The sequence below is a fragment of the Lagopus muta genome, chromosome 4, assembly GCF_023343835.1.
Source record: "Lagopus muta isolate bLagMut1 chromosome 4, bLagMut1 primary, whole genome shotgun sequence".
Taxonomy (NCBI): Eukaryota; Metazoa; Chordata; class Aves; order Galliformes; family Phasianidae; genus Lagopus; species Lagopus muta.
In genome coordinates, this window is record NC_064436.1 from 15,409,889 (window position 1) to 15,433,645 (window position 23,757).

The 23,757-nt window shown below is 44.6% G+C and overlaps 1 protein-coding gene across 4 annotated transcripts; it reads right to left on the reverse strand.

The window, feature by feature from the left end:
• Positions 1-203: 203 nt before the first annotated feature.
• PURG (purine rich element binding protein G) lies at positions 204-23,687 on the reverse strand. 4 transcript variants are annotated; one of them, XM_048942813.1, is made up of 4 exons: positions 23,605-23,687; positions 21,984-22,811; positions 5,604-5,689; positions 207-314 (listed from the first exon to the last, which is right to left on the reverse strand). In XM_048942813.1, the coding sequence occupies exons 2-3, from the start codon at positions 22,796-22,798 to the stop codon at positions 5,608-5,610; spliced, it is 897 nt and encodes a 298-aa protein (XP_048798770.1). In that variant the 5' UTR covers positions 22,799-22,811; positions 23,605-23,687; the 3' UTR covers positions 207-314; positions 5,604-5,607. The 4 variants fall into 4 exon arrangements, with proteins under 4 accessions (XP_048798768.1, XP_048798770.1, XP_048798769.1 ...); XM_048942811.1 differs by lacking the exon at positions 5,604-5,689 and having other exon boundaries at positions 204-314; XM_048942812.1 differs by lacking the exons at positions 207-314; positions 5,604-5,689 and adding an exon at positions 5,696-12,167.
• Between the last annotated feature and the right edge of the window lie 70 nt (positions 23,688-23,757).

Here is a 23,757-nt window from a genome sequence, read left to right on the forward strand (position 1 = left end):
CATGGGCCAGGAAATACTTTTGGGAAAGAGCTCTAAACTATGGAAAGAAATTAAAACTGTCTCTGCTGGAGAGAACGAAAAGGTCAGTAAAACATCGTCCGTGTGCCATTTCAATGCACTTCCCATGAGCTGCCTCAAACCCAAGCAACTGAAATCCCCTAAAAGAACCGTCTTCTGCTTAAAAGGTCCTTCCAGAGAAAGAGGTGCTGTGCTATGCATTACATTCAGGCCTTATGTGTGCCGTGCAGCAGAAAGTGTTTAACTTTACCTTCCCGAAGAACGAGATGCCAACTCGGAGGGGCAAAAAACTACACCTGTGGAAAAAAACACAGAGACCTGTTCTGCGTCCCTCTTCCTTGCCAGCTTCCTTTCCCCAGAAGGAAAGAAAGCTCTCAGCTCCCCAAAGGATGACAGAATGTCGGCTCAAGTATTGAAAAGCATCCCATTGTGTCCCAGCGCCAGCCAGAGGGGCCAAGGCCCTCTGTGAGCCTTTCTGAGAGGCTGTCCTCATCAACTAGCGCCTGGGTACTGAGAGAGCACCTGAGCCGCTGGATGCTAGTTCTTTAAAGCTAGATTTGCAGGGTTAATTTGGCCAGGAGAGAAAAAAGTCTGGAATCTATGTACATTTCCACTTTAAAATCACACAATGGAGAATATAAAAGCATAACGCTTTGGGCTGCTCAGATCTTGTTGCTTTTTAACCACTTTCAATTCTGAATGAATACCCAAACCCATAAAGCTCTATTGGAGAAGAAAGCCTAGGTTGAACCAAAGCAAAAGCAGCTGGTCAGGACAATACTTGATCTGCTGAAACAAGCAAAATTATCACTTTTTTTTTTTTCCACTGGAGGTTATTTCCACCACAGCTGCTTGCTAAAAGTGAAGGAGAAGACCTAACTCATCTCTCTTCCTTCAAGCAATTGACTGTGCTGATGGAGTTTTCCCCCCTACTCATGTCACCAAGAAGCAAATCCCATCCAGGAGCATTGCCAAGGAAAGGCTCCAATGGAAGGGCTCCCTTGTGGGCCTCCTGCATGATACCTCATTGGGAAGGATGAACAGAACCCTTGCAAGCACCATGGTTTACTTGTTGCTGCAGTAAACCCATGATGGCTTTTAGAGAAGCAAAAGACATCAGTGGGTTGAGAGGGTATGGTTTGGAATATCAAAACCTGGAAAATGGTGCATCCTGAGGATCATCACCCAGGTCCAAATACTAGAAAATTATGACTTTGCCATTTGGAACAAACTCTATCCCATTGATTTTTTGCTGGAGAACTGGCAACTCAGGCCCCACACCAGCCATGCTGAAATATTGCAGGAATCTAACAAAGATAGGAAAGCACATTGACATGGCTTCTTGCCATGCGACTTGCTAAGCTCCTAATGCTTCTCTCCAATCTCAACAGCAAACCCAGTGGTTATATGCTCCATCATCTAAAACATTTGCGAATTCTTTACTTTTTTTTTTGTAGTTTTAGCCACAACGATCCCAACAGCACTTTCAGTACAGGCACAATGATGGCATGTATTGCAATGGCTTGAGCGCAGTTGTTACTGATATCTGCATCTACAAGCAGTTTCAAATTAGCTTTCCCACTGATCCAACCCAACCTGCTGCTGCAGACCGGGTTCTCCTACCAAAACCGAGAGTATCTGCCACGCACTCTTAGCTTTGGTTCTGTTTCACATCCTGCTGTCTGTGCAAATCAAAGTGTAAATTATACCATCTTGCACTATCCCAATCCCTTTTGAGATTTCTCCTATATCTTTGGTGTTAAAAACAACCATGCGCTTGGTTTTCTGATTGACCTCAAAGTTTACAGCAACCACATCTGCTTGGATGTCAATGATACAGATGTTCAGTCTATTAGGTAAAAACAATCTTTGACGGTTTCATTTCTCTCATCTATAAAATTGCTAAGAGATATGCAGTGGAAATTAGGCACCAGACAGTGGTCACATACACCTCAAAATTATCTTCTGATGGCCCCTAGGTAATTAATGCCGTGCCTAAGAGACTAAATAGACTGGGGGAAAAAAGTGGTTCAAAACTCAGTGCTAATAGTACTTACAAAAGTGCAGTGCTCAATATAATCAGAAGCAAAGTGACCACTAGTACTTAAAGTGCTAGTTTAAAAGTTTGTTTGGTTCAGTGTCCAAAACATGGGGAGAACACGTGTGATAGCTAGGGATGAAATCAAAACCAGATGGCACTGCTACTGTACATGCCACACCAAAAGTGCTTCAAATCACACCATTTCAGGGATGCATAACGCTACGGGTCAGCTTGTGAACACATACAAGCAAACAACTGACACCTTTTAGGTTACGATAAGGAACAGCTCCATTAACTCCATCACTATGAACCGATTCAGAAAGCAAAGGGCCACAGCGTACGAAAAAAACAAGAGTCTCTCAGAACAGGTACAAGTCTCTGCAACTATGATACTCAAAGTCTAGCAAAAGCAACCCTGGGAAGCTGCTGAGTGTCTGCAGCAGGCTTCACCAATGCTATCATGCAGTTTACAGAGGAGTCACGCTGCAGACTGCCTCCTTTTACAAGCTATCATACAGTTAGCCTATTTATGTACTTATTGGTGGTTTGTTTCTATACTTATATACTTGCGCTTTCTGACTACGTGTTAAGCCGGCTTTTCTCTCTTCACCACCCTAATGGTGAAAGGACAGATAGTGCAAGAACAAGACAATGAAATGTTGACAGTAAATGTCAACGTTCCTAACATCCGATCTTCATTTTCATGAATGAAAACATCCCCAAGAAGGACTTTGGATATGCAGACATCACTTTCACATGTCTAGCATGCTGTAACACACAGCTGGGCGACTACAAGACAGGAGACACGCAAGAAGGAAGGAAGCTGCAGGAAGATAGGACCAGGCAGTCAACATGTCTGCCTCCACTCAGCTCTGCATGCTCCTTGAAGGAGGCTGGGCGAGGAGAACTCTTCCTGACAGAGGCCAGATGCTGTTCTTTCTTCTCCTTAAACACACAAGACGTGCTGCATTGCTGACTTCTGCTTCTCTTATTCCAGCTGTTGGCTTTTCTCCCTCTGAATAACCATGTTGAGCTGAAAGCCCAGAAAACCTAGGGCAGACCTACGAGGACCAGGCAGCTAAACTGAGGGGAGTATGAAAGGACGAGTAGAAAGCTGGAGTAGCAGGACCTCAGGAGAATAAACAAACTGTTGAGCTTAGATGTCTCAAAAGGTTTCAGCAGGAGCCTGACAAAATGATCACTCTTCCCAGGCTCTGTTTGCATAGTTGTCAACTCTTGCGAGTATTTTACTAGGCAATCCCTAGCTGTCCAGTACCTGATGCATGCCAGCCAAGTGCAAAGCTTCATGGAGAAAGCTCTGTTTAAAATGAAAGTGTTGGCTTGCTGGAGTTTGCAGTCAGAAGCTGCTGTCTGTGTTTGGCGGTACATTCCATGCTCTGTAAATCACATCTGGATTGTCAAAATGGAGAACCACACCTTGCATGTGTATTGGGATGTTCCAGGTACAACTGTAAAGCTTTTCCTGTACTAAACCAGTGAGCAAACATCAGAGAGGTGATTTTTCAGAAACAAATAATACTAATACCCGAGGAGAAGAGGAATTTAAGAAACAAGTGTCCTGACCTGCAGTGTTGCTTCAAAGACATGTACTTAAACAAGCATAAACAGGTGAGGCATCCTGTAGCTAAGAACACAGATCCTACTCTGCAGACACAGAGCTAGAAAGAGACAAGTCTGGATAAGATCTGGGAGTTGGGGATGGGAAGCACCAGCTTCACAGCACCTGCAGTGTTGATCCAGACAAGAAAACTGCTAAAAGAATCTGTCCTGTGACCCTGGCTTTTGTGTTTCAACCTTCTGAGCAGCTGCAGGGAGCAGCTGATCTAAGCTGGCCTGATGCAGACATAGCCCTCTCCCACACAAAACTCACCAAGGAACAAGTGTACAAACTTGCACATCTCTGCTTTCGTGGCAGTGATGGAGACATGCAAGATTACGAGCAGTTATTGGACATCATGCTGGGCAAAGAAGAAGTTTCCACGCTTCTTATCACATGCACTGTGCAGATCTTGCAATGTTGTAATGTATTACATTACATTAATGTAGATGCATGGAAAATATTTAGTTTCAGTAACACCGATCTCAGTGTTGAGACCAAAACCAAACACTGTATGTACTGAAAATGTGCCAGCATGGAAAGTACAGTAGAAAAATTACTCATTTTCCCAATCATTTTTTTTGTGTGTGTTCTTTTCTGATGGTAAAGATTTTTGGTAAATGATAATCAATAATAAATCTAATGCTAGAAAACGGCATCAAATTGCAGGGTAGTTTTCCACGCTGCTGTCCCAAGGAAGGTGTCTAAGTGTGCTATATTTTTGCTTACCTACGCCTGCAACTCCTTGCAATTTCACCTCCACCTGAACTGCAGCCATTTTTAAAAACCACAGCTGTTCCACACTTTCTCCAAGAAGAGCAGCACACAGGCTGCCTCTCATGCCGTGCTGCGACCGTCTCACCGCTGCCCTGGCATAGCAGCACCTGCTGTCCTTTGGGATCGCACACAGGAAAGCAAACAGACTGTCAGGCTTTTCACACCAGGCAGGTGCTGCACAGAATTGTTGCAGGAAATCATACAGCCTGCAACCTTACCTGCAGCCTGAATGCTGCTCAGAGCTGGTTTTTAAAGGCAACGGTAAATTCACGCTTTAGTCAGCATGCTAGATTTTCATGCAGATATTCTTGGCAACTTTTCCAGTCTCTAAAAAACAACTCATTTGAAAGTTTATGAGAAGCAACGTTTTATTTTTGGAGGCAGAGGCTTTTGCTGCATGAAAGCCTGCAGATATCTGTATGCCACAATTAAAAGCTGATTTTCAGTGATGAATAAAGTGATTCCCAGACACAGCATACTGCAGAGTAAAACATGATCCAAGATTGCTCAGTACCACAGGCATAGTGCAAACTGAAGACACGGGGCCATTTTTAACTATATGCAAATTAAGAAAATCCAGATCCTGCAGCGGAAAACCAATTCTGGGAGGAAAGAATCATCCATCTTTTGTAGTCCTAGTGGTGGTGCTTGAGAAGAAGCTTATTTACAAAATGGCAATCTCCATGAAGAGGCTGTCTTATCACTGCCCAAAAAAGGCATGAATGCAGATACACACTACTACAGCTCCATAGATCCTCTGCCTGGAAAATTCCCAGAACCTGGGGACGGTGCCTGAGGAACTGAGATGTGCCAAACTGAGTTCACACCAATCGGCATGGAAGGAGCCTAATTTCAGCTCCAGCAAGGGTGCGTGCACGCTGGCACATGGAAATTAAACATTATGAGCCTTGAGTATGGGAAACTGTGTCCAATTCAACTCATACCAGCTATGAATCTAATGCAACCGACAAAAATAGCGCTCTGAAATTTGTGCTTTGAACTGCACACTTTCAGCATAGAGCAGGAAAATCATATGCCTTTTAAATTATGTATAAGTGAAAACATCTTCTCAATAAAAGCATTAATGATGTGTAAAACAAAATGATATTAAAAAAAAAATACAGCAGGCTTTAGACTTTCTGCACTTACATGATTATTTACATGTAGATGAGAAGCATCTTGTCCCTGCACAAAAATATCCATCACATGGGATGACAGAGAAATGTTTCTTTTTTCTGTATAAGAAAAAAAAAAAAAGTCATGAACTCTTGGAATGGTTCATAAAGTGCTGAAGAAAACCAAGCACTAGGTTCACAGAGCAGTGAGAAACAACCTATACCCGAAACTGCGTGGTGAGACAATCACATGGGGAAAGGAACCTCCAACTTTGGTTTATGGCCAAGAAAGACAGCAAGAACCGCCCCTTGTGTGGCCACCTGTATCCAATCCCAGTGAAGCCTGAATTGCACGGAGGGGAGTGATGCATGTGTGATAAATTCATTTACAGGACCTTCTAGCCACCGCTGCTGCTCCTTCTACTGAGGGATGCTGCCACCACAGCCCCTCTAACACAGCAAGCATTGAAGCAGCAGAAAATAGAAAGTCAGCAGGCACATAGGGACATCTGAAGTCTAACTTCAGAGCCTTTGTGCATTTTCTGAGCCTAGAAGCATTAAACAACTATCTATCTGCTTTCTAGTCCTAGCTGGATACCCACCCACATAGCTGGGCATTGTGGTCTGCATCCAGCATTATGAAACTGAAGGCAGCCAGAGAACACCGATATATTGAGCTTTTGTAACCGTGGAGCCTGATGATGGGAACATTGGACCACAGGGACAGCACATTGAAAGCAAAACATTTTATTAATGCTGGCTAAGCTTCGTAATGTACGCTTATGAGTAAGGCAGAGGTTGTATGTAGATCACTTTGCCTGCCACCAACTACAGCTTCTGGAATTAAATGCAGCAGCAGTTAAGCAGTATGTGCAGTATCTATGAGTAGAAAGAAAAGAGGGTAAAGTGCAGTTGAAACAGTAGGGGGTTTAGCTTGGCAGAAAGCAAGGTCTTTACTTGACATCAGCCAGGGACCAAATATTACATCAGGAGCAGAGGGCCCCCAAAATGCAGCCAACTCGAGTTCTTGTCTGGTTGCAATGCTGCAGCACCAACACCGTGCAGGAGAGTGAGAAAGGCCAGCCTTGGTCAGGGGCTCTGCAGGCACCAGACTGAGCGTGGGAATGGCCAGGAATGCAGGCAGGTGGGTCACAACTCATATCTAACTTAGCCATAAATCTCTGCACATGGTGGCCTGGTGCTGACTCAGATCTGTGATTTCTGTTTTGTTCTTTTTAGGCTTCCGTACAATATTTTTGGCTTTAAATGTCTTTCTGAGATGGTTTCTAAAAAATGTAAGTTTCTTACAGCAAGAATCACACCTACAATCTAAGACAAAAATATGTTTATCTTTCCTAGATGTCAGAGGTGGTTTAAAAAAACAAAACAAAACACTATTTAGGACCATCTTCTGAAGCACACCCAATATAGTTTAACAGAAACAGCTTTTTCAGCCCAAATTAGTTCACCTTCACAGCCAATCTTCTACAAGCAGCTTAAAATTGCATCAAATTCCATCCAAAGGAACACTTTGTTCTGATCTCCTCTGATATTGCAACTCTTATTTTGCATTAGTTTCTGCATCCATACAAAATTCAAGGAGGAAGGAAAAAATCCATCACTGGTAAAAGAGAGTTGTAGGTTTTACTAGTACAAACTTACTGATTTTTTACTTTTTAATAAATAACTTTAAAAAAAAATAGCTGTCTGGCTTGAAAGCCTTTTGGGGAAGGTTGAAGTGAACCCCCTCTTTAAATGCATATAAAAAAATCTATGTTCTTCCTAACTCACAGTCCAAGCCTTCTGTCGGAGTCACGTTTTCTGAAACTGGTAATATTTAGCATTGTGGAGCTGCATTGCATAGCTGGCTGGGACTGCTTCAGTTGCCAAGGCTTGTGAGCTGGACAGGATAAAAGATCTCTGCTAGAGTATTGGCAAGAATGACTGCAGAAAAGGCTCCTGGAAGACTGGATGACAAAAAGAGGCTGGTGTTTAGGCTGAGGCAAGTGAAAAACACCCATGTCATTGTCTCCTGCTTGTCGTCTTGTGCACAGCCTCACAGCTGCAAAGAGGAAGAGGTTGGCAAGGGGTTTGAACAACTGCAGAGGGCTGCCCCAGGATGTATTGTAGCAGGTCAAGGGCTGCTGCAGGGTTGCAGCATGGACAAAGAGCGAAGCCACTGCTGCATTTGCTGTGCTCATGTCAGTGCCCAAATTCTGCAGTGGCAAACCATCCCTCAGGTGTTAATCCAGTGCACCCCTCAGGCTCTGAAAGCAAGCATGGGCGTTTAGCTGATTTTTTTTTTCTTTTTCCGCTCCGTTTTAAGAGGGAAATGAACCTCTTGTATGCAACTAAAAAAATAGCAAGTCCATTGCTGTGAAAAGTTAAAATTCATTACAACCTAAAAAAACAGGGCAGTACAGACAAATGTGTGCTTTCTGTTGGACGTCAAGCATAATGAAGCAGAATGGAAGAGGATGTGAGCTTCTTCGCATTGTTAAGAGCCTAAGAAGCTGAGGAGGGTAAGAAGATCCCCAGGTCATGATTTCTCTTCCTCAGCACAGAGGGGCAAGGAAGGCTGAGTCTCTGCTGGACAGCTTTTAAGGGCCTATCTCAAAAAGAGGTTCAGATACAGACTACATGAGCAGTACCTCAGTCCTACCCCAGAGGGCTGTTGTGCAGTCTATAATATCCAAACCAAATATCCAAGCCTAGTCTTCACTTCTACCTTTCACCAATATTTCAAGAGCCTCCTCTTCTAACTTTTCTGTTCCTCTTTTGGGGGGAATGCAGAAATACTTTTGACATGATGTCTTCTCCTCTATACCTTAGCAAGCAAAAATGACTGTTTCTTTACTAGATTTGGAGTTTCAGCACTTTCTCCATTCATTTATTTACTTATTTGTAAGATGGCAAGACTCAAAGGGTCACCCTCAAGAGCACTGAGAGATGCCTGTGCTGGTATAAGTAGAAAATGCTGTTACTGAAGTCAGGGGCTGGAATGCAATGAACACACACCAATTGCATGCCACCGCTTTCAGATCCCACAGACAGAAATGTCCACATACTCCCCAGAGTGATCTCCTTCCTCCAAAATTCTATTAGATAGTGAAGGTAGGCTGAAATAGTTGTGCTCCTGCAGTATCCAGAACAGATCTGTTTTCACCTTTCCTGTTCTTTGCTCACTGAGTTAATATAATCCTGGGTTGCAAGACCACTTGCCTCCTGCTTTTTGTCCTGCTCAACAGCAGCAGGGGAGCTCATGAGATGCAGTCTCCTGTAAACGTCCATGTACAGTACAGTTCCTCTTCCACCTCCCTCCCACTCTTTATATACTCAAGCCCAGCTGGAGCATCATCCCTTCACTCCTACTTTGACCCAGGTCCCATGGGCAGGCTTTGATGGCACCTCATTGTGGTGGTTCCCTTCACCATCATCACCTGCTGCAAAACCTGGAGCCAGAGCAGGACTACAAGAGAGTGGATGGAAGACTAGCAGATGCACAACTCTTATCTCAACATCTTCGTATCAACTTTGCTGTGGCTATGCTCATTCTACAAACCTAAATTTATTAACTTGGCTAGCTCCTTGGGCTGATTCCCAAAATGTTGTGTTAGGGACTTGCTGTTACATGCACAGAAAGAAGCAACTCCATTTTGCAACCAATTTGAATGGCAGTGTTTAGCTCAAAATTTGTACTTTCAGACTGCAGCCTACTTCTGCCTTCTGAGAAACAGAATTACAGTAACACATAACACATCACAAAGTTGTGATAAGAAGCAATAGTCCATGCTCAGAGTAGTACTCCTAGTAGACACAGAAATGCTCATCTCTGGGGAAGCTGTTGCATGTTGACTGCAAGTCAGATTCTTGCATCCTAACAGCGTGTTAGTCACCAGTTAGACTACAAAAGGCATGTGGTCAAATCTGCCCTAGGTAACTACTTTGTGCAACCCTACCTGACATGAGAATGATCACAGAGTGAATAAGTGAGAGTTACTAAACAACTGCTAAGCTAAATAACTGCTGCTTTGCTGCAGCGTGACCCCCAACCTCGCAGAAACTCGCCTCAACCCACAGTTAACATCTGTGTGCTCCCAAATTCCCACTGTCCACGCAATAGCTGCGTAAGTACATGAAGGCTGCAGAACAGGATGCCTTTAGTCATTGGAATGGTTAAGGCCAAAGAACATCAGACACAGGCTGCTATCTGCACTGCTCTAGTGACCTTGATGTTTTGCAGACAGATGGAGAGAAAGAATACCAATTGAAAAGATATGTTCTGAGACAACAGGAATGAGGCTTGGTTCACCTCATCGAATGCTGTGCTTGTTCTCAGCTTTCTAAGTAAGGGTTTGAGCCAAAAAGGTATTTTCCTAATTCTGCCGGGTTGAGGCATTATGAAACCTGATCAAAGTTAAAAAGCTGTCTTCAGTATTTTAGAGATTAACAGAAAACTTCAGCCTGTAATCTCTGGGTTTGCAGCGCATACTCTAAACCTGCCAATGGGCATCAGGGTGCTTCTTCCATTTGCAGCAGATCACTGCTGCCTGCAGCAAGGTGCTTCACCAGCCTTTTGTGAGAGAAATAAAAGCAATCGTGAGGATACTACGCTTTTAGAACACTTCTAAGTAAAATCTTTTTTTATGATTATGGGTGGAACAAGAGATGAATGAGCTGAATTCACACTCACTGACAAAATTCACTTGCCAGAGAGCATTTAGAAGCTAGAAACACATAAAACAAATACCTTCAATTTCCAGAGAGGTGGGCAAAGTGGTAACCTATTAGGTAAGGTGGAGCCAGGGAGACCAGAAGTGACTGGAAAGGTATTTGGTGTGAACACAGACTTACAAACTCAGTAACATGACAAGATAGCACCTGCCTTACCTACTCAAACTCCTCTGCCTGAACTCAGGGTTGCCTTTGGCTTTTCATTTGCTCTCTGGAGGTGAGATCTTTTTTGCATCAATTCAATATTCACAAACAGAGTAACAGCAAAATCCTCGATGCTCCTTGTCCTCCCCCAGCATTTAGAGCTAGGTGAAGTTCAAGGAGGAAAGTTCTCCTCCAGTGCAATGCCAGCCTTCTGTGCAAATGCTAAACTTTGCTACCTGGGAGCCCAAAAGTTTTCTGGTTTGCTCCTGGCTGTGAAGCTGTCAAGGTCTGCTGCTGTTAGCACAAGATGTGCTTCAGCTCACCCTTTAGGACATTAATGCAGAACAGAATGGATAATTAATTTATGTTAAAAATACCAGGGCTGCATTGGCACATCCAGCCTTCTCTGAGGAAGAGAATGAAAGAAAGAACAACTGCTGTGTGACAGATGTTAGTCATTATGCTTAAATGCACTTCTGGAAGGCACTCACATATATGTGTCAAATGATTAGAGTAATGCAGGATGCTGCATAGAATAGGAGGAATTTCTTTATAGCTAAACCTACACAAAACCTTGGATCACCTTGCAATAAAAATGTTACGAAAGAAAATCCAATTAACTTTCAACAGATTAAGCTTCTGGGAGCTGGAAAAAAAAAAAAAAGAACAAAAAAACAACAGAGCTCTTCAAGCAGTTCTTTTGCATTGCTAGATGGGAGCTGCTTGAAGCACAGCTTGGAAAGAAATGACACAACTACATTACGACAAACTAGTTGAACAGCTTTTTGAGTGGCCTGACACACAGCTTCTGCCTGGGATACCAGAGTAGGTGCTTAAAACCTTTTTGGAGAAAGTAGGAACAGCATGGGTAGAAAGCAAAAATGGCTGAGAGTGAACATCAACATTTCATGTCTTGCTAACTTCCAAACAGCCAGGGAATTTTGTCCTTCCAGTACAAGATATTTCCATTTCCTACTCAAAGCAGCTGCAGTTGTTTGTCACTCTTGGTGACAAAGGTGATTTGCAACCAGATTTTGAAACACTTTGAAAGGCACAACCCCTCTAGTAACAGACATACTGATGCTATTTTTTTTTCAGGTCCCAATAAGGTACTAATGTTCAAGCTATTTAAAGCAGAATGAGTTTGTTGTGTATTGAGTATTTTACTGCTGGAAGGATCACATGAAAAAAAAACAACTGAGTGTTAGCCTGTTTTGCCTTGTGACCCCAATTAGTATGAAAAAAATAGCAGCAATGCAGAAAGCTAGAAAGCCCACTGATATAAGGAGAAGTGGGAATAAGAGGACACAAGCACAAACAGTGATGGCAGGAAAGGCAGAAGTAACACAGGTGAATGTCATTTTAAAAGAAAACCTAGTTAAAACTGGCAAAGTTCAAGTAAATGTTGGTGACTATTCAAATTACTGGACGATGAAAACAGTGTTTTACACCTGTATGCAACAATCCTTAAAGATATGGGAAAACACGGAAGAAACCTGTATTCCAAACTGCACTGGCACAGGCAGCCACTAGATTCATTCTTGTGCTTAAACAGGCATCTTGTTAGTCCTAGAAGAAACTCTTAGACCTTTAGCATCCCAGTTTAGTCAATATCATTTCTTTTGACAGTTAGATCACGAGCAGCTTTTGAGGCTTATCTGCAAGAATATGTATTTTCCTCTCCATCAGACACTCCTGGTTTACCCAAGCCTTTGGATACCTACAAAGAAAGCATACAGACAAGAACATATCCTGAGCTTGCGACTGCTGAAGCAATCCAAAGATAAATATTGTGAAGATGGCGGGTGTCAATGAAAATAACTTTCATATTCAGGTAAAGGCCTGTTTTGTGTTTTTTTCCCCTACATCTTATTCAGAAATAATAGGAGCATGAATGTTGTTAGGTGGTGTGCTGTCAACCTACCATGTACAAAAAAGATTTATATTGTTAGGCTTCATGGAAAATGTGTACTGTAGTATTTTAATAGCCCCGATTTTCTAAAACTATTAAGGAAGGGCAAAAACTACTGTTTGGACTCTATATAGCCTATGCAGAAAAAAACAGGGAGAAAAAGAAAGTCATCAGCAGGAAAAAAACCAGCCTACAGGAAGAACAGGTTATGATTTCTACAATTAGCCTGTTTAATTAGTATCACAGTCAGTCTGCTGGCAGATATCAAGAGAGGTCCTGTTGAGGTCTGCCTGTCTTGGGAACTGCTCTTTTCGACATGTAAACTGATGATTTGAAGATGGATAATAATTATTTAACCTGCAGATGGCACATCCCTGGGAAGGACCGTAAGCACTGAGAACCGAGACTGATCTTGACAAGGTCAAGAAAGAATCTGAAAAGAAATAAGATGCAATTTCGTCAGGATAAATGTGAGCTTCTGTGTCAAAGCAGAAAAAAGCCTCTCTGCAAAGACTGAAAAATGATTGCCTTTGTCATAGCTCGGCCACAGAGGAGCTGAGAGGACACAGTTTCAAGCAACGCTTGAGTCAGCAAGCATGCTGTTGCAAAACCCAGCACATTGAGTATATAAAATCTTTTATATAAAATTGTTTGTGATGCTTTTGCTTGCGGCTGGTAAGATGGCAACACATGTATGTTTCCTCATCTTAGATTTTCTGTGTTCAAGAAAGAGATCAGAACGAGCCTAAAGAAAGAATCAGCAAGAGTATGGTAAGGGCTGTGGAAGGCTTTACAAATGCCTAGAAGAGCAGACAACAGTCTTTAATTATGTAAAGAGCTGCAAGCAAGAAAGGAAACAAACTGTTTCCATAACTCCTCTTGAGAACATGGCCTGTAAGACTAAAAGAGAAAGCGTAAGAATGTAGCATGAGAAATGCAGGTTGGAGAGGAGGAAAGGTATCCAACAGTAAGCAGCGTGAACCAATGAAGCAGCTAATCTAGGGAGGCTGTGAATATCCATCACTGGAGGTTTTAAGAAAGCAAATCTTTTCATATCGTTTAAATGGAAGAAACACAGATGCCTGTGTGCTGTGTGGACTCTGAAACATACTTGTAGACACCTTCGTAACAGCAGATTTAAGTTTACTGTCAGATACTTCCTTTGAGCCATTCTTCAACCTGAGTTCCGGCCAGGTTGAAGACTAATGTGTGGAAGGGGGCTGGTTTAGCTAATCTTTGCCTAGGGGGCCACTGTTGATGTTCTCTCAAGGTCCTTGCCAACTCCATCACAATGCAGCCTATTAAACATTCCCTTGTTCTCCTCACCCTTAGGTTTGTTGGTCCTTCCTCCATGACGGGACACTGAGATGGAGTTGTCACACAACTTGTGAGATGCCATTCAAGATCACAAAAACAAATCTATTTTACAACTCAGCATCTTTCACAAGAAGACATTACACCAGTAGAGTTTATACAAAACAGCAGAGAAAAAAATATTGGAAAACTAAGTATCAGAAAGTGCCAGAATTAAGGACATAGTAACCTTAAATTCTGACCCTTGGATATGCAATTCTTTTACAACTGCCTCTTCTTCTCTAGCATACGGATTTCTTTTTGATCCATTGTTCTGCAGTCGTCCAAGCCTTACCTATGTGTACTTTCCAAACACTGTAGAGATACCTACCCACTATGTTGCATCCAAAAGATGTTAATGCTTTTATTTTAGAGACCATCAGTATTGATCACAAAAACTGCAATGCCAAATGAATCCAACTTTCTCACACTCCATTGAGGTAGGGATGTATCATTGACTACAGCTCATGGTAGCACTGGGGAACATAGGCATAGGCAGAATAAAGCCAAAGTTACCAGCAGGCCCAGTTTTCGATGCTGACAGTTTATATGGAATACTTGCCATTATTACAGCACTTCACTTGTTCAAAGCATGGCTTTCAACAGCTGCTAACACCGGCTGCTTCTGCAAAGCAGGCCTCAGAGTACAAGCCCTGGGCTCCAGGCACATAAATGCTATAGCACTGATGATCACCTGCAAAGAGCCACAGATCTTTTGCAAAGATGGCACAGAACATGTTTTTGGAAAGCTTTTCACAGTGAGGCCAACCTTTCTTTCCCCCAAATCCCTTCAGCCCATATCGCACTTTTCTTTCCCAGTGCACAGGAACAGCTGTCCAGCAGGGAAGTCACTCCCACTGGTTCCTGTAGTGTAAAAAGTACACACAGTGCTGCACAAAATGAGATGGCAGGGGTGAACTTTACAGGTAGCCAACACTTGTATGCTTCCCGAAGCTTCTGCGTGTGCCCCTGGACAAGCCTAGGCTACCTCCAGCTTGGCTGGACCTGAGCAAAGAGGGCTCGAATGCTGGCAGTGCCACGTCTTCCCCATATCATAGACGGAAGTGCTGCTCTGAAATTCCCTGGGGCATGAATCCTGTCCTTGCTCCCCACCACCCCCTCCTGCCTTTCCATTCCTCTACTTTGGTGGGAAGCATTTGTCTCTGTTCACAAGCCCCTTCTCCCACTGTTTCTTTGCCAACAAAACACACTGAAAACAACCATCAGATGGGAACACATGCAGGAACTCAAGGTTAACCAGCAGCTGACATGGAAGGTATCTTTTCCTCAAATGAATCTGTTCAGAGCAAATGATCAAGATTAAGAAGTGACCAGACACAAAGCCCTTCTACCTGTGAAAGGGACTTGCCCTACAGCGACTAAGTGATCAGCCTTGCAGCCACATCTTTAACCAAGAGCTTGGATGCTGGAGTTGTTGCCCCTTCCCATTCGACAGTACTGCTTAGTACAGGTTTAAACACTTAAAAGGCAACATACATCCCTGCAAAGAAGGTACAGTGCCCGCATTCTGAAGAGCTAGTGATTCCCATGTGCCTCATGAAGCATTTTGAGGTAGCCTGTCAACTAGGGAAATGATTACAAAGTCATTAGCGACAGCTTTATTGGGGTGGTATTTTGGTACATTGATGTTGGGCCAATGTTTGTACCTCTGAGGATGGTACAAAAACAAAACACGTTCAACACGCACAAAAAGGCTAGAGCATAACACCAGTGTATAGATTTCCAGAAGTTAATGTAAAGACAAGGCCCCTGAGGCTGCTGGCCTACGTTTTGCACGGCGCCTTGGCATGCAGCAGGAATAATCTAATCACATTAATCACAGAAATGCCAAAGCGCCATCCAAGTTCTGAAACCTCAGTGTATGCTTTGACATTTCTAAAAAAACAATTTTTATTCAATGTCACCTACCACTTTCCTTAAAATTATTAAAGAAATTAAGATGTAAGAATTCTCTGTTGGAGAAGCCAGAAATTAAGATGTAAGAATTCTCTAGCTTCTCCATTAAGTGCCAGCAAGAAAAGCTACCTGGTGATACCTACAAGTAAGTCCCCTGCCATATTTAATTTGGGGAATGCCAGTGGAAATGCACTGCTTTGGCCACACTGCTGCAGCCAAGTTGCAGATGTCAGAACCTGTCCAAGCTCTCCATAACTCCTGGCATCCTATTTTATCTTGACGCTTTAAAATACCATCAACTTGAAGGAGATACAGGTGGGGAACCAAGCATGAGCATGAGAAAATATTAGGAAGAACAACTCCAGCACGATGTAGCACCAGAATTATTGTGTAAAAACTGGTGTCAGCCTATTAAAGCTTCTTTGGGTTCAGGAAAAACAGAGCAGTGAGAGATGTGGCTTCAACCTCTTCCAAATGCCTGAGCCCTGAAGCACCTCATGCCCTCAAGCCCAGGGTGTTTTCCTGTGATCCTATGGATTTCAGCCAGTTTTAGACAAGGCTGAATTACCACAGATGTTCACTGCTGTACATGCATAGCCCCAACAGGCCAAGAGATAAGAAGCTATGAGCACCTTGGACAAGGAGGGAGAAACTGCAAAGCTTCTCAAGAACTGCAGCCCCATATGGCTGCATGCCCATCAAAGAGAGCAAAGCACAGCAGGTAGGTCTTGCTTCTCCACCTGCTCAAATCTGCTTGGTTTTGCAACCACGCAATGAAATTTTCACAACTCCAGATGACAGTAACACAACAGTGGGGTCAACAAAAGACATCACTATGGGTAGTGTGAAAAACATACAGGTGACACAGCCACTGCTGATCAGAGACAATGCCTTACAGCCCATGGATAGAAAAAACACCATCAATTGCCATGCATGTAGAGCATCATTCCTGAAGACAAGAAGAACGGCTTCAGCCTGCAGCCACTTCAGGCCGCTGCCTGTGTGCCTGTCAAGCACAATGAGCACTGAGGCTTGAGCACAACAGGGCAGCTACACAAGCACATGAGGCTCGTGCCCAGCAAACACCATGTCTGCAACCGTGCCGCTGTCATCTTTTCCAGGATTTCTGCTCAAAGCACCCATGAGGAGGACTAACATGCAAGTACCTTGTGATGCGTTCAGTGTAGCCTTTATTTCCAGTCTTACTAGGTATTTCAAATGCAACCTTTGTCTAAAAGGAATGGAGGAGCAGAAGGGGGAAGGCAGATTTTAGGGGTCACAATATGTTAAGTCACTAAAAATAAAGGACATTTTAATTTTGGAGGAAACAGCATAGAAAATTAAATTGAAGGTATACTTTTCTTTAAGAATTACTTTAAAATGTGTATATATATATACCATATGTACAGCAAAAAGTATGCAAAAGAACTAAAACCTACTTATTCACTAATTTTACATAGGGTGCAAAGTCTGCACAATAAAAATACACACTAATAAACTCTTTTCTGCTAGAAAAATTAATACACGTGGATAAAAGAGCTGCAAGTCAAGCAAGCAGCAGGCTTCCTGGCCACTACCAGCTGCCTTTCCCACAGGTTTAGGTCACCAGCACAGGTCTTGGGAAATAAACAGTGTAACCATTAGACTACAACATCTTCAGCAGAAAAAAAATGGATGCCAACTCTGATTTTGGTAATTGATTGGGATTTTTTTGAATAAAGGACAGGTCTTTTTAATCCTTACAATGGCATATTTTATGAATGTAAAGGTTTGCAGAGTAGAGGGATTTTAAAACGGCGTGGGAATGCAACATGACCCGTGGGGCAGCAACGGGCTGATACCTGCAGCTCTTGCTTTACCTGCACTGCGCCTCGAAGTAAAGTTTTCCCTTCTCTTGCCTGTGTTTTCCTTGCAGCCTCACTGAAAACCTAAGAGATGAAAGTGCTTAAAAGCCAAAATCTTAAAAGAGCCATGATAAGCAGCAGGCAAAGTGCTCTCAGTGAAATAATGCGCTTATCCAAACTGATAGTATGAGAAACTGCCTTTTAAGCCCCATCTTTAGACTGTGTACTTCAGATAAATAGATTATTTTGTTACGAGCTACTACAGGCTACAATATACTCACATAAATATATCAATGCCTAGACGTGAATATGGATTTTTATATATTGAGTACATACAAGAAACACGACAAAGAGCAGATTACTGCCATGGCTGCATCTTTCAGGGTGGAGCCCACCACGCGTGTCCCCCAGACATGATTTTTGTCACCTTCAAGCAGTGCCATGTGGGGAACCTGGCCACAGGAAGCCTTCCAGTCCCTTGTTAACATGCTGCTCTGCTAGTCCTTTGCCAAGAAAGGCAGCTTCTTCACAGCAGGTGGGGGTCAGCTGGCAAAGCCTCCACGACACCTTATTCTCAAAGCAAGACCTTGAGGGATGGCACAAGCATCTGTGCCAACGGAAGGGAAAGCTAAGCACAAGAACTTGGTGTGGCCTTGAAAATCTTGTTTGTCAGGCTCAGCAACAGCATTCAGAGCGGACCTAAACTGCTGGAGAGCCACAGCAGGCACTGCCACCAGCTCAGGCTGTTCAGCAGCACTGCATACTACATCTCAGTGTCTCGCTTTGACGAGCTCAGAGGATCTGTACCACCACACCTGTCCAGGAGCTGGGTCAAGAAGGTACAAGAGGTCCGTATCAGACACGTGCACGCAGGATACGACCTCTTCAAGATTCAGATTACAATGCTGAAGCACCCCCTGCCAGACCAGTGGCAGAAATATGCTCCTATTATTTACACAATATAAAGTGCATTAGGATTTTCTTATTGAACTGACAGACTTCTGTCTGGACCATACAATTTTGAAACAGAGTTGAGGACTTTAATAGGAATTCTCTCATGAGAAAAGAGGTTCAGATTGGTACTCTTCACCCTGTCCTCCTAGAATTGTTTTTGGCCGTTCTTTCTAGTGCAAATAAGCTTGTGTTTTCTCAAGTTTAAGGGACATGGCAGTTTTAGGGCACAGAGAATGAACATTTGAAATGCATGAGGAACACAGCATTCTCAAGCATTGCAACGGGCCCTTCTGCACACAAGCAGCTTACATTATTGCTGCTCTCAGAGGTTGAAAATGCACTGCCAAAAATAATGATGAACCCGTTTCCAAATCTAACTGGTACAATTTTGCATTGCTACATTTTGAGTTAGTCTGTTTTATCCTCCCATGACAATATTTGCAAGCACCAGTAGTCTTTATATTTCTGTGGAAACCTGTCGCTAGTGGTTTATCCATTGGTAGTCGGCTGTGAACTTGAAGATCTCATCCAGTTTTGGATACTAAGGTGCATCCCACACAGGGAGAGTACATGCATTAGTGAATCCTGTGGAACCAGCCCTGCCACACAGCCAGCACTGGATTCCTGGCTGCTATTTACAATACACTAATGCAATCAGAAGGCCAATTAATTAACTCAGGAAAAAGATTTAAAAAAAATAAGTGGGTTAAACGCACAGAGATACCAGTCTTACTAAGATACAGCCAGCTGCATTTAGACACCCTTTTGTCAAAATGGCAAGTGAGTAGCAATAACAAAAGCCATTTTGCATCTCATCTTTTTTCTTTTTTTTTTTTTTAAGCAAAAGACAGGATTAATAAACAGGCCTTTTCAATCACTTTGCCCATTGCAAGTATTTTCCTTACTAACACCAAAGGAACAGAAGGAATGCGTGACCACTTACAACACACACCTAACCTAAGCAAATTCCAACGTGGCAGCTTTTACAATGCATTGACACAGACGTGGGACTGGAAGATGTCGAGTGCGTAGGGGAGGAGTGCCACACGGGAGCAGGAAGGCGAGCATAAAAGAGTTGTACATTCATAGCTCCAGTTGGTTAGGATCTGTGATAAGTTCATTGTAACTCCAGGCACTGTAAAGGGCAGCAGCAGCCAGCGACGTGCTGACTTGTGCATCCGGGACTTGCTTGCTAAACTCTTGTTTCACACCAACTGGGACAAGAAGTTATTGTAATTGTTTGCTAACCAAACCTGTTAAAAACATTGCGACCAAAAGCCTAGAAGCAAAGATGAACCAGTACCCCATAATGCCTCTAGCTGATTCATTGAGGTCTGCTAGCAGTTCAAGTGGTGAAAATCTCTTTACAGACTTGAAAAAGTACCTGAAAGAGCAATCTGTGCAGAAATGGATGGTTGTTGTGACACTAAGCCAAATGTTTGCTTGCTGTAACTGCTATATGTAGTTTTATGTAAAGGGCAAATCACCTAAAACAGTGAAATTAACTTTCTTACTTTCTGTCACAACTGTGACATTTCCTAAAGATTCTTTGGTGATTTTGATGCAAGCTTTTTTTTTTCTTTCCTCTTTTTCTTTTTTTTTTTTCTCTTTTTTTTAAAGTTAGAACAGATTGACTGTTATTAGTACCCAAAGTAAAGCCCAGATTATCCTCTCAGTTCTCACCCCTGCCTCCCCAGCTTCTCTTGCTACGGTTAATATCATAACAGGCAATAGCTTTTGGATTTAGCGCGGCCATGCAGCGTGCAGGTGGGTCCAGACTAAGAGTGAAGATAAAAACCTTTCTGAACAGATTTAAAAAACAGTGGAATGGTTGAGTTGGAAAACATCTGGTCCACGTGCACACTTGGCCACTCTGCAAAATACAATGCAAGTGATTATAAATATCTGACTAGTCACGCATCCTTCAAAAAAACCTTAGAGGTGGGAAACACATTCTTTAAAGTACCTGGAACTCAACCAAATTCCCAATGATTTCAGAAGGCTGAAAAAGTCCCTTGAATGATATGTATCCATTTGCTAAGAAATGACCAAGAATTTTCAAAGTCTTCAGGCCTGCTAATTCTATGCATTTTCCCTCCCAGCAGAGAATTCTTCTGACAAGGACTGTAAGGTTCAGGCTGCAGAGTTGCCAGTAGACTTTGCACAAAGCTAGAAATCAAATTGCTGGATTTCAGCTCCAGCTTCAACAGGGCGGGAAGGAGGTGATGGCAGGGCACTGGTCTTATGTTGTACTAATAACATCTGTAAAGTCAACGTGACAGAAAATCTGATGCAGCCATGGCTTTGAAAATGTGTTACAGATCAATAGGACAGAGATGCATTTTGATACGAATCAAATAGTGCATCAAACCCCACAGAGATCTTCCTCACAGCAGGAGGAGAGAAGTGCCCAGGTGTTGTCCTCATGTGTGTAACATCGTGGCCGCATTCATTTCACAATTGGGAGGGAACTCTGGAACCTCAATCACAGCAGCCATCTGGCTCAGCACACCCGTTGCACAGCCTCCTGTCATAACCCACAACACCCCGGCTACAAAAATAGCTTCTGAAATTTGGAGGAATGCATTAAAAAAATCATCAGCCTCATGTGGGCAGAACACAGAGATGAAGAATGGATTATGACTTGTTGCCATGAATTTGGAAGGCTTAGCACTTGAGCACAGTTTCATATCCCGGGATACTCAGGTTATTAGGTTAGCACAAAACTATGGGATTAATAACAAATCTTCTGCTCTCCACTAGCACAGTATTAAAGGTCTGACTGGTTACTGAGATTTCTCCCACAAAGAACATCATTTCAAACTCAGTAACCAGCAGATACCAATTTTTAAACATCTCCCTCTCCTCATATATGTCTGAGCAATTAACATGAAGACAGTTTTTGCAGTAAGTGCCCTATGGCTCAGCTCTTCAGCCTTCTTACCAAGTACAGGCAGAGTTCAGTTCCAGAAAAACTGCCATAAGGTGAAACCGATACATTTCAGTGTGAGGGCTTTTTTTGTACCACGCTGAAGTGCAACACAAGCCTTATCTAGACTATTTAAAGGTCAGAATGCCGTCTTTTTTGTGCTGATACGCATAGTTTCATAGTCTTACACACTCAAAGAAGCTGACTCATACAGACTTGGGAGGTTGGTACTTTCTTAAGAAATACAGAGATATTTTGGGTGTAATATAGCATGATAACCAGACTCCCATAACATTATGTACTGACTACCAGAAAAGGACTTTACAAAAAAAAAAAAAAAAGGGGCAACTTCAAATTACTATAGATCAGTCCCTCTCACCAATATCTGCTTTTTGTTTTATTTTGCCAGACGGCCAGTTCAGTGCACTCTATTCGAGACCCTCTTGCTCTTCACCACTGTCCCCTCTGATATCCATCCTTTTTTCTTTATGGCTGTTGCAAATTCTCCTCATCTCTTCTTCATACTTGATAAAATTTTCCCCAAACCTTGTCCATGCTTTGTATGGAACTGTGATGGTGTTACGGTAGGGTGGTCTCACCTCACTTACCTTCAGAAAAATGCCATACCTGTTGGATCCCACATCAAAGTAGAACCTCTTGTTGTCCACCCGAAAGGAGGTGCCCTCAGGGAGCTCAGGGGGCTCATCTCCCCCACCCCTGCGATCCTCCATGTCCCCCTCGCCGTATTCTTCAATCAGCTGGACCAAAGCATCCCTGAACTCGATCATCCCTTGCGCCGGAAGGACAATAGTCTGCTCCTGTCCCAAGCTGTGGCCAAAATAACCAATCATGCCAGGTCCCCGGCTCATCGTCTGCCTGATCCGCAAGAAGCGGCCCCGCTGATTCTCCTTCAGGTCAAGGTAATATTTTCTGTTGTCCCTCTCGATGTACTCTGTTTTGAGGACGCTATGAGGGTGCTCTTCAGAGCCCACAGAGCCCGAGGGTGAGGGCGGCGGGTGCTGCTGGCGCTGCCTCGAGTGCTGCTCCTTGCCATTGCTGTGCTCATGCCTGTGGCCACTTTTCAGGCCCAGGTGGGCGTAGTGCTCAATGAAATCACCCAGGCAGTCCTTCAGCTCGGCGGCCACGGACAGGGAGAGTGTCAGCTTGCTTTTCCTGATGTTGTCCTGCCTGCCTCTCCCAATCCAGACCTCTGCGATCTTCAGGAATCGGCCCCGGGAGCTCTGCTTCACATCCAGATAAAATCGCTTCTTCTGGATGTCCACCCTCTTGGAGGCCAGCTCCTGGATCTCCATGCAGCCCCCCTGAGAGGGGGCCGTGTAATGGTACTGCTGCTGGGACTGGGAATAGATGCTCCTGTGCAGGCCGGAGCCTCCCACGTTCCTTCCTCCTCCGCCTCCTCCTCCTCCTCTCCCTCTTTCCATCTTTACCAATCAGCTGGAAATAACACATAACAGAGACGCAGATGACAACATCAGCACCAGGGGCCTGTTCTGCTTCCTGGCGGCGGCTCTGCTCGCTGCTGCTCCCCCTACCCACGCTGCTGCCTGCATCCCAGCTCCCCGCTGCCAGCCGCCCCCGTCGAAGCTCCGTTCCCCACCCTGGCGGCCACGTGTCCCCTGAACCCCGTTCTCAGCAGCCAGTGCTCCCGGCTCTGCGTCCTTAGGTTCTGCCTCCTCGCACCTCTCGTGACCTTTTTGCCTCAGCATTGATGATCGCCCACCGGGGCCCCCGGTGCCACAGACCTCCCTGCGTCTCCAGCCCACCCGTGGTGGCCACCCCATGCCGTTTCCCTCCCAACCCCACGCATCCTGACCCCTACACCCACCCCAACGGACGCCGAGCCCCCCATCCCCCGGGTGCTCCTACCCCTTTCCCCCTGTGGGTGCTGCCGCTGGCACTGCCCTCAGAGCTGCCCCCAGCATCCTGGCCGCCGGTGCCCCCCGGCACGGCTCCTCTGCCCCCCCCGGCACCGCATCTCCTCCTCGGTGCCCCCAGTGGCGCTTCCCGGCGCCCCCGTAGGTCCGCCCGCGCCCCGCAGCGCTCCCCAGCATCGCATCCCCGCAGCATTGCTCCCCAGTGCCCCCACAAGGGCCCCCGTGCGCCCCCGGCTGAGTCTCCCGGCACCCCTCAGCACCGCATCTCTCCCGCCGTGCCCCCAGCACCGCTCGCCGGAGCCCCTCCTGCTCTCTCCGCGCCGCGCCTCCCCCCGCCGCTGCCCCCAACTCACCCCATAGCACCCATCGCCGTCGTTGCCCTTCACCCGCCGCCGCCGCCACCGCCCGCAGCCGGCGGCCCCGCCGCCCCCCGCCGCGCAGAGCCCCGGGCTAGCGCACCCCCGCCGCTTCGCTCCGCTCCGCCCCGCCGGCCCGGCCCGGCCCCG

Bases quoted from the DNA above. Each gene is read 5' to 3' on its own strand.
- PURG (XM_048942810.1), bottom strand. From the start codon at position 22,798: ATGGAAAGAGGGAGAGGAGGAGGAGGAGGCGGAGGAGGAAGGAACGTG.